The sequence below is a fragment of the Rhinopithecus bieti genome, unplaced genomic scaffold (genome assembly GCF_001698545.2).
Source record: "Rhinopithecus bieti isolate Rb0 unplaced genomic scaffold, ASM169854v2 scaffold_6439, whole genome shotgun sequence".
NCBI lineage: Eukaryota > Metazoa > Chordata > Mammalia > Primates > Cercopithecidae > Rhinopithecus > Rhinopithecus bieti.
In genome coordinates this window covers 2,267,903-2,279,749 of record NW_016805421.1, presented here as the reverse complement: position 1 = coordinate 2,279,749, position 11,847 = coordinate 2,267,903, and the positions used below count along the sequence as shown (strand labels likewise).

The window sequence follows — 11,847 nt, the reverse complement described above, 5'->3', positions numbered from 1 at the left end:
ATTTTATTTATTTATTTATTTATTTGCAGGGAACTGATGAACCAAAGGCTTGAAAAGTAGGATGGAGTTAAAGAATTGAAGCCCAGACTAAGATATCAAAACTTTGAAATCTTGCACTCAACTACTCAAAAATCATTAATTGTTCCCCGTTGCTAAATGTGAACAGACAGCCTGGAAAGATCGGTATGGTACTCACATTAGGATAGATTGGAGACGCAGTGTGTTGGAGGCAAAAATAAGATTTCAGAAAAAGATATTTTCAGAACAGAGATTTGGCATCAGAGAAGGCCTGTTGATCACTTCCAGATTCCCCACATCAAATAAAATGTTAAACTTCATTTTTATAAACATGAACCTTCTCAAACTCTGACAAGTTTGCATGCATAATTGAGTAACTTGTGACCCCTGACTCAACTTTAACATTCTTCAGTGACTTTGCAATTTTTTTCTCACATCTTTCACACTTTATGAAACACATATTTTCAGAAAATTATATATATATGTATTTATATATATATATCCTAACAATGTAATTAAACTTGAAGCTCAGTAATATATATCTTTAAATACTATGCACTATCATAAAAATGTTATACATAGCACCATCTGTTGGCTGAGGTATCTTTAACAGATGATAAATGTTTTATGTAAATTGGATTAGAATATCATTGAGAAATTTGAAAAGAGAAAGGGAAAATAGTTTTAATTAAGATGAGAAAAGGATGAAGTCTATATGTGGTCACCGATAAGGAATGAAGCCTGGTAATTCAGATTATTTTGGCCTCTGCTAAGAGTAACAGCAACAACTATGACAAATTGATCTTGTAATAATTTATATTAATTCAAGATAATAAAAGTGATTTTTAAAAACCATCCGTCATACATTTTAGGTACACAGATCTCAAGTAAAACGGGTATAAACAGTGAATGCAGTCAGCTTAAAGATGCAGTGCAATATGTAAAACAATTTATGAAATAGAGACACTATTTACTATCTAGTTAGAAGATGGAATTAACCAGATAATAAATACTTTACATGTTCCTCCTTGCTTCGCTTTAGCCCATCTCTCAATATTCAATAGTGTAAAATGTATAGACAAACTGCATGGGAAATTTTAGTTATACTTACATGCACATCATTGGAAATCTAGCAATGGAATAAAACTCTATTGTTAATATTTATTTATTAATGGGTATTCTTCACAAGGACAGTTATCTGGTGGTTATAATTTTTTTTTTTTTACTTTTCCCTAGGTTGTGTCTATTGTTTCTAAGAAATACCAACAACTGAAAATTATCAGAGAAGTTCAAGAATGCTATCTTCAATATTAGATTTTCACCATCTACTATATCAGAAAATCAATAAATATGCATTAGGTGGCATGGCCCAATATTAGGCAATCCCTGTCTCTAAGGACTGCTGACACATTATAATAAATGAGAAGATTCCCATAAAGGACAACACAGAAAGAAAGGTTATATGATTTTAATGTGTAACAAATGTTTGACAATAATAAATGATAAAGGTGTTCACATGTGAGAGTTCTTTTAGACCTGAGTGGTAGGTAAGACTTAGTGCTTATGTCTCTTGTCCTTTCCATGCTTATTCATCAGCCACTAAACTCCAGTCCATTATCCTATTGTTCTTTTCTAAATAAGGTTTTCATAGTTCTGTGTGTTTGCACAATGCATTCTCACCTATTCTCTCTTTCTAAACTCAGATTCACTCTTTAATAGTCATCTTAACATGACTTTCAAAGTGCTTTATCATATAGCCTCTGCTCATTTCCCAACTTCATTCTCATCAATGTCTCCATGATATGATATGCTCCATGTATGCTGAACTTACTTATGTTTCTAAAACATGCTAAATTCTCTTTTCTGTATAATAGAAATTACTGTTTCCTCTGTCTACAATGCGTTCTTTTTCCACCACATCTCATCCCATATCTCATTATTATTTTGTAATTCTAACTCATTCTTCTTCTCGCAGATTAGAAATCATGCCGTTTTCAGAAGCTTTCCTGTTTTTCCGGTATGGATGAAGAGTTCTTCCCAAGTACTCTCTTGTAGGTCTGTGTATTAGTACGTATTACAACTATACTGTAAATTCTCAGTTCCTTTCTAGCCTGTAATTTCAATATATATTCTTTAAGACTGAGATCGGCCGGGCGCGGTGGCTCAAGCCTGTAATCCCAGCACTTTGGGAGGCCGAGACGGGCGGATCACGAGGTCAGGAGATCGAGACCATCCTGGCTAACACGGTGAAACCCCGTCTCTACTAAAAATACAAAAAAAACTAGCCGGGCGAGGTGGCGGCGCCTGTAGTCCCAGCTACTCGGGAGGCTGAGGCAGGAGAATGGCGGGAACCCGGGAGGCGGAGCTTGCAGTGAGCTGAGATCCGGCCACTGCACTCCAGCCTGGGCGACAGAGCGAGGCTCCGTCTCAAAAAAAAAAAAAAAAAAAAAGACTGAGATCTTACCAGATAATACAGTGTCTAATATATGGTATTGAGACAATAAATATTTACAAGTAATTTAACATACAAATGAATTATCTCTCTCTTTTAAAAGCAGGGTTAGTTGTTACCCTTTATACGTTTCCAGTTTTTTTTTTTTTTTTTTTTTTTTTTTTTTTTTTTTTTTTTAATAAAATACCAATTTTTTTTTAGGAAGCAGTTTAATCTTTATGTGCAAGGATAGGGACTCCCTTGGCAATTCTAAACCTTAGCAGAGTGGATAGCAGGATAGGCTTTAAATACATGTTTACTGATATGTTAATGATAATGATACAAAATCAGATTGGTGGAAGATCTCGAAAACTAAGATACTACAGTTTGTCTCTGATTCTGCTACAAATCAATTATAAATGCAACAGATATTTTTCAACAGACAACCAAAATTCAGAACTTTAGTCCTCCGAATAATGTTTTACAGCTATTTCTTTTCTTCATTTTTTCTCTCCGAGAGACATCAGTGAACATGCTTGACATACTTGAAAAAAGTTATTATTTTTAAAGAAAATCTCTTTACTGTGGGATTTGCTGTTATTCTTTTTTTCTATGGTAGTAAATTTCTTGTGCCAGTGAACACAAATATAAATGGCAAGAACTTATTTGAACTGGTTTTATGCATTAGAATAAAATTTGCAGTTTTATTAGAATATTAAACCCCTTTTGTTTTATTCTAAGATCTTGAATTTGTCTGCATATCCTGGAAAAAGCAGAAAATAATCTTGGGAAGCTGAATTTAGTAGACATGCATACTGAACCCAAGTAATCTCAGGAGGATTGCAAATATGTAGTTATTCAGCATCTGCTAGACACTCTTCTGGATGCTGAGATATAGCGGTGAAAAAAAGCCCAACTGTTTTCATGGTGTTTATGGAGTTTTAAAAATTGAAAAAAAAAAAAAAAAAAAAAAAAAAGCAAATACAGAAAAAGAAAGGAAGTTAAGAACAAAATAATTAAATAAGGTAATTTTATATGAGTATAACTTCCATTGAGAAAATTAGAAAATGACAGGTTTAAAGAGAGGTAGAACTTTAAATACACTGGCCAAAAAAAGAGTTGAGATCTGAAAATGATTGAAAGGGCAAATGAGGGAAAAAAAAGTGAAAAATGCTTTAAAATAGAAACTAATTAAAAGTTTCTTAAGCAAATTATCTGTTTTCTTTGATATAATTTACATTTTATTAAAGGTATATTAAATCATGACCCTTGATTGTTCCACCAGATTGGGCAATTTGGTGAATTAAAAGGAGTTATGTGAGTACAGCATCTCACTACAGATAATAGCTCTTGGTAGAGCCCTGTGTATTTAATTAGTGCTTAGGAGTACCTGTTGACCTGATTTGAGAATTTCTACTGGGATACATTGCTTTTTCTCTTTTATGACAAGAATAGTTTGAAAATAAAGCACATTGCTTAAAATCAGGACACAAGACCACAGAGACCACTGTGTAAGGCAAGTCCATTTTTAAGCCTAACAACCTTGAGGGTGTCCCTTTGAGCAGGAAGTATTACGTGTATACTGGGAAGAAATAGCTTTATTACTGCATCCATTCTTTAGGAATCACAGCTATCCTTTCAACTAAATAGTTTGCTCTGTCTCTTGGGATATGATTTGGATCTTTGAGAAGGAATGCAAGATTGTTGGTCTGGCTTGAAATGTTTGCACATGGTAATCTAAATCCCTGAAGAAACTTTCAAGTTTCGGGCCAAGGCTGCTGCTATTGAGAACAATAAATATGTTTTCAGAAACTCAGAGCAATAGAGAATGAAATAATTTACTGGTAATCTTTTCAAAACTTTAGTTTCCTATTGCGAACATAAGTTTGTTTTTTTGTCTCATTTGACTATCAATTTTGAGTTGCTTCGCTAAATTTTTCACTGGGTCAGGGCCAGGTTGCTCGAGGGATGGGGAAGAAGCACAGAAAATTGACTAGGTGTAGGCTGCTTTTGAGATATGTTTTCTCCTTTGCATTCTGTGTTTAATGTGTTTAAGAGCTTTGCGAAAAGGAGTTGTATTACCTGCTGTGGGACAAATTCCGCCCTCAAAAACAAAGCATAATTGATTTATAAGTTAGCAGTAATATATGCAGAGAAAAGTTATTGATATTTTATTTATCAATATAATTATTAGGGTGCAGAAAGGGCTAATTGACATAAACATTTAGTTTCACAATTTCACTTTTAAAAGTTAGCCTAGTTCAACTCTCTGTGTATATTAACACAGATAGTCATAGGAAACCCAATCATGGAAATTTATTGACAAACATGATCCCCATTATATGTGGGAATTAAGACCATTTCATTATGTACACTTTATTTCAGGTATTGGCATATCTGTCTTTATTATCATAATTACTGAGGTATGTATGAAAGTAGATGTGTTCCTGGAACTCTTCATATAGCTTTATACACTTTATCTCATTTAATATATACAATAACCCTGTAAAGTGGCTATATATATATATATATATANACATTTTGGGGAAGCAGTAGCAGATTGCCTTTGAATACACAACCACAAAAACCTCACAGGGACAACATTAATGTACTGAAATATTTATTTATATATGTCCTTAGGTTGTGCTTACCTGGTGCTTTTTGCAGCAGAACCTAAGGTGGAAGGTCTGGGAAGGCACTGTGAAGTATAAATAATTGCACTGTTTGCAATTAATAAAGATTTTAAACCTTAAATGAATCAAAATCAACAGCCTCCAATTTGTGAGTTATGATACTGAATTCAACTGAACCACTTCTTCAGTTCAATTAATAAATGCACCACTTTCCTAAAAGGTCATCTATAAAACAGTATCATGCAAAATACTGCAATTGCTCACGTCAATACCCTACTCTTAAAGATAACAAATAGCTAACTCCTTAACTATTAAACTTCAAACTAGAACTATATATCCAGATCTAAATAAGGGTAAGGGAAGTCACTCTAGGTTATATAAAACAATCAAAAACATTTCAAAATATCTATAATGAACTGTACTGCTATTTCCATCCTGTAGGTAATCTCAACATTTATGTCCTTGTACCTCTTCCTTTAAAGTATATTCAAAACAACAAATGGTGCTCCCCACCAATGACAAAATATATATTTATGAAATGTGTTAAAATTGCTACATTGCTCATTATTTGCAAACTGAAATTCCCTTCTGTCTGATACATTTCAAGACTTTCATATTAAATATAGAATATATGCATATTTTACACTGAAAAACAATATTTCAGGAGCACCAGTGAATAATACTATTCAACTTTGTTAAGTATCAGTTTTCTTTAGCTATAGCTAAAGCATATAAAAAATACTTACCCATTAAGCTCACTTTAAAAAAAATACAGAACTATGTATTATTCTATGTTAAATTAAGAAGCAGTTATGGTTTTCCAAGATATCAGCACTGTATTCCAACATAATATTCACACAAAGTATGGCATTTGCATTATGTGGAACATTGACAAAAAGATACTGTTGCAGTTCATCAATTTGTCATTCTGATGTACTTACAGTGCAATGCTCCTTGAAGGAACACAATCAAGGATGATACACAGCACAGTCCTCCTCACCCCTACAGAGCTAGTTCTATACTGGCTGGATCAAACCTGCACTTCAACAGACAATGGCAAGACAGACTGTATTTGCATGTAGTCTAATATATTAATATGCAAAGAGCCAACAAATATGCAAAGAGTAAAACAATGGATTTCAACAAAATATCAGAACTTCAGCATGAGTGTTAAAGAGTAATAAAATGACTTCAAGTACATAAAAAAATTAAGTTGATTCAATGATTGGACTTGTGCATTTACAAAACAAAGCTTATCTATACTGCTTAAAGGCAAAAAAAAAAAAGCTTGAACGTTTCCATACCCCATTTATGTTTCAATGGCAGATGCAATGTAGCTATACTTTTTGCACACTATTCACTTTTCTATCCTAAATTTAGAAAGAAACACACTATTATATACATTGAAAGAGTTGCTTTACATGGAAAAAAAACTGTTCTTATTAGACTACTCATATTCACTATCTGAAAACTGTTTAAAATTAGTTATGCCGAAACAGTCTTGGAAATCAATTATTATCAAATTAAGAACAGAAAGGTTAACTGTTATAGCAGCAGTACAGGTCTGAAACAGTGGTCATGTATAAAAAGGAAATTTCACTGTTAATGCAATGGAAGTATGCCAGAAAATCATTGTACACACATGCAGTTTTTAATCAAACAGAAGGAAAAAAAATGAAGATACCAGGATTACTTGTGCTGAAAGAGCCAAATACAATAAATGGAAAAGATCCTCCAATCTACCACTATACTGCAAGGGGGGAAAAACATGCCAGTGTTTAAAAACTCAATATTTCATGGGGAAAGCTTATATATTTGTGTATATGTATCTTAATTTATCATTGCTAAGAAATTATGAATCCTTTAAATACCCACATATCCAACTTACCGACACAGGAGGTTTCATATCATTTATTGTAAAGCACAAAACAGGCATTTTAAAAGTGAAAGTATACATTGAAAAAGTACATTTATATCACAAAGCATCAACCACATAATTGCAAATACATTTGCTGGAATGTGTACATCTACACTAAATACTAAAAACAAACCAATTTTCATTTCTACACAGAAATATTAACCTCCTATCAGTAGTGATAGATATTTTGTACATTTGAAAAAAAAAACAAAACAAACAAAAAAAAAAACACTATTTTAAACCAAAAACAAAATTAAGATCTTCATCAAGTCGTCTGCATCCATATATTTAACAAAGGTTTTTTTCCCCCACACAATGAAGCAAATACTGTATTGTCCACTTCTTATTATTGGCCCTGAGGTGCTGGAGGATGCTGTGGCATTCCCTGGGGACTTGTCTGGGCATAATAGGCTGCTTGTTGTCTATAATACTCAGCCCAGGCTGCACTATAATCTGGCTGACCACCTGGAGGAGCCCCAGTGGGAGCAGGAACTGCTTGACCCATTTTCTTGTAGTACTCTTCCCAAGCCTTGGTATAATCAACCTGTCCAGCTGGGGCTGGATTCTGCTGATCTCCTTGTCCATTAGTTTGAGTTGTAGTTGGTGCACCTGCAGGGGCTGCTGGTGGTGGCTGTGCTTGCTGTTGATAATAGTGAGCATAATAAGCAGCCCAAGCTGCTGAATTTGGATCCGTTCCTGCCTTAGCTGGATCAGGAGGAGCCTGCTGCTGCCAGTGTGGATATGCATTTCCCCATCCCTGGGGAGCATATGGGGCTGGAGGACCATGAGGAGCCGGGCCTGGTGGTCCAGGATTATAAGGTGCAGGGTTGTATGGTCCCATTGGAGTTCCAGGCCCTGGAGGCCCAGGAGGTCCATGGGGGCCTGGGACGCCATGGGGCCCATGGGGTACAGGTGGCCCTAAAGGATTTACTGGGCCACCAATCTTTTCTTCTATGAGTTGCCGAGCATAGTCTATCTGTTGTGGAGTGCCGCGAATTGTAAATAACTTCATATTAGGATCTGCATTTGGTGGAGGATTTCTCTGAAGTTCTATTCTTGCACCAGACTGTTGGCTTATGCTTTTTATGGTTTCCCCTCCTTTTCCTATTATTAATCCAGTTTTCCCAGTTGGCACAATAAAATTAAATTCCTGTAGTCCACCAGGTGGTCCCATGTTCCAGTTGCCTTGACCTCTACCTCTTCCTCAACCACCAGGTCCAGGTCCACCAGGATTACCCGCCTGGACACTTCGAAGAAGGTCTGTAATAGTTTCTGCAGCATGTTGACATCGGTCTGGAGGTCCTGTTATTTGTGCTATCCTCTCAGGTGTTGTCGCATCATCTGGCTTAAACTGAATTCGAACACCAGCATCATTTTGTATTTTTTTGATCATCTCTCCGTTTCTTCCTATTACAATGCCAACAGCAAATCTTGGAATGGGGACATAGTCTGCCATGGTTACACTACGCTAGCCGCTGCCGCCCGTTCAGAGACTGCCTCTCAGCTAACAGCTAAGAAAGAAAGAAAATGGCCTCATTTTTCTTTAGCACACTACAACATATTTCCTCATCACAATCATGGTAACATTATGCCCTACAATATTCACTGTTTTAGAATCAAATGAAGCGCAGCACACTTTATTATATACATATGTTCCAGCTACCTACCCACCCTGCTATCTGCAAGAAATCTTGACCCTTAACAAAAGATTGCTAGCTCTATTCTGTGCGCAACTAAGATGGTTTTTCAGTAGCGTTCTAGAGACAGTGTTCACAAGAGTCAATTTTTGCACAACTTTTTCACACTCTATGTTAACTGGCACAACACTGGTAGCTTGAAATTGACCGTGGAGGAAATATTTATACTATGGAAATTGGCAAACCCTATGAATCAGGCTTTTTTTCTCTCCTCCCTCTCCCTGCCCCCGGCTCCTATGATAGCCAAGCATGTTAAGTATACCAGTCTACCACCGATTTTCCTTTCTTTTTCTTTCTTTTCTTTTCTTTTCTTTTCTTTTCTTTTCTTTTCTTTTTTTTTTTGAGATAGAATCTTGCTCTGTCGCCCGGGCTGGAGTGCAGTGGCACAATCTCGGCTCACTGCAAGCTCTGCCTCCCAGGTTCACGCTATTCTCCTGCCTCAGCCTCCTGAGTAACTGGGACTACAAGCGCCACCACCTCGCCCAGCTAATTTTGTTTTTGTATTTTTAGTAGAGTCGGGGTTTCACCGTGTTAGCCAGGATGGTCTCGATCTCCTGACCTGGTGATCCGTATTGTCTTTTCTATTGGTTCCCATTTTTACTGGAGAAACAACAGCAAAACATGGTGGTGGTTTAACTGCTTCTGTTATAAACTCTGAACCACAGGTAATCATGGGATCCAGCAGGCCTGCAGAAATGGAGATTTCTAGATTTATTTTGGAAAGGAGACATCTTTATTTCTTACCATTTGTAGTAACTGTAAGAGGAAAACATGTTAGTTTTAATACCCAATTCAAGTATATATTTTGATACATTATATTTTCATACTCAAACTCTGATGAACTTTACAGCCTTTGATAATGGGAAATTTAGAAAACATTCCTTCCTATCTGGGCTTGTAGCTTCATTTCATTTGGAGATTGAATTTGTCTTTCTATGATTCCCTTCTTGCTGAATTGAACTTTGGGAGTAGTCTTCAAACAGTGATGGGATGCATAATATGATTATCTTTTAGAATGAAAGTATTAACGAAACAACAAAAACTAGTACTAGTGTTAGATTGTAACAGGTATATTTAGCCATGTATGTTTGTTTACTATACTTGCCTGGCATTTTTTCTCTTCTATTTTATATGTGGGCCTAGAATCTACTTAGCATTTTCTCTTTCACTTTTAATTGAAATACACTTACGAAATAAGTATGGACTTCACATGGGGAGGCTTTCCATTTGTTCCACTATGTATGTCAAAGTACATGTGATTTATACTTTTTTCTTTAAGTCAAACAACATTAGTTTTCTTTGAACATCTGGCGGGCATCTGGGAGATCTACTCCACGCAATATTAATCAGAATATCATTGTGCAGTACGGGTAATGACCGATGTGAATAGAATGTATTTATATGTAGAAAAGTTCACTTTACTGATTTAATACTACTCAGTGTCCTGAAGTGCTTTGGTTTTCAACACAATTTAAGTATACTGCCAAAATTTTATTTATTTCATCAATTTACACAATATTTTTCTTCCAAAGTGCTGTATAGTAATCACGACTAGGCAAGACCCAAAAAGCTCTTAGTCTTACATCTTCAGTCATTTTCACTGAACATTTTCCTAGGAGCTAACTTTATAAGCAGCAGCTGTCTGGTTTAAGATATAATGCAGCCGGCCAGGCAAGGTGGCTTACGCCTGTAATCCCAGCACTTTGGGAGGCCAAGGTGAGTGGATCACCTGAGGCCAGGAGTTCAAGACCAGCCTGGCTAACGTGCTGAAACCTCATTTCTACTAAAAATACAAAAAAAATTAGCTGGGCGTGGTGGCGTGCGCCTGTAATCCCAGCTACTCAGGAGGCTGAGGCAGGAAAATTGCTTGAACCCAAGAGGCAGAGGTTGCAGTGAGCTGAGATCGTGCCATTGTACTCCAGCTTGGGCAACAAGAGTGAAACTCCCATCTCAAAAAAAAAAAAAAAAATAGATAGACACACACACACACACACACACACACACACACACACATATATATATATATATATATGATGCAGCCTTTTTCTTTTTTCCCCTTCCATCCTCCCATCCTCTTCTATGTGAAAGGGACACTTTCACTTTGTTTTGCCAACAGTCTGCTCCTGTCTCTCTGCCTCTCTCTCTCTTTCACTCCCTGTCCATCTCTTTCCTCATTAGGAAACATTTCAACTTCTGATCATGGAAAACATAAAAATGCAATTGTTGATGTCATGCTGTGTGTTTGTTTTTTTTTTTATTTTTTTTAATTTTCATGCAACTTTGCCCTCCTACCCTATGTAAATTGTTTGCTTTCTTTTTGCTCTTCTCCGAGTGTCTCCTATTCTTAGCCTAGTTTAAAAGCTCTTAAAGTCAGGGCTATTTATTGTTGTGTGGAGGTTAATCTTACTATCTCAATTTATGAATGAAGAAATAAATAAGAGAAAATAGACAAATATAGGAAATGTGAATTAAAATGATATAAATCTGAGAGCTTTTAGTATGTTATTTAGTGTTTAAATTATTTTTGAAGGCATTCTTGAAACCCAAACTCTCAAATAGTGAATAACTGGCATGTTTAAATTTAAAAAAAAAAATTTATTTCCATTGCTTTTAAAATATTTTTTGAATGTTCCAGTGTTTTTAAATTGTTCATCCTCTGAAGGGAAAGACTGTTTAAATCATCATGTAAAGAACATTATGCCAAATAGAAACAAAAGATACATTTTTCTGGTAATTAAAATAATAATCAAATATTAACTGGTTTTGTCATTTTCCTTTTATGGTAGCAAATGGTCAGTATGGTAAGAGGCAAAGTGAGTGAGCTATCTCTGAAGTTCCTTTATCTTATTTTTTTTAACAATGAGACATAAATATGTCTATAGCTTTGAAATTCTAATTCTGAAGGCAGGATTACAAATGTGAAGGCAATAGGAGTACCTGCTGAACATATTCTTCCCAACAAATAAATTCAATAGCCTCAAATCACTAGAGATGACTGCTCTCTTTTTATCACATTGGATCTTCTTCAGATACCAGAATCAATCAGAGATTCTTGATTTTCAGATAAATATAATTGTGGTAATCTTGATTTTAAAACATAGCATATACTTTTAATTTCTACGAAGATATAAAATTTGATATTTCTCTCTA

The 11,847-nt window shown here is 35.4% G+C and overlaps 1 protein-coding gene across 1 annotated transcript; it reads right to left on the bottom strand.

Moving 5' to 3' along the window:
• Positions 1 to 4,996: 4,996 nt before the first annotated feature.
• LOC108529817 (far upstream element-binding protein 1-like) lies at positions 4,997 to 8,456 on the bottom strand. The gene is given in 2 exon segments (XM_017872328.1): positions 4,997 to 5,147; positions 7,356 to 8,456. Coding segments are annotated over 2 exon segments (1,152 nt in total). The 3' UTR covers positions 4,997 to 5,096.
• Positions 8,457 to 11,847: the final 3,391 nt, after the last annotated feature.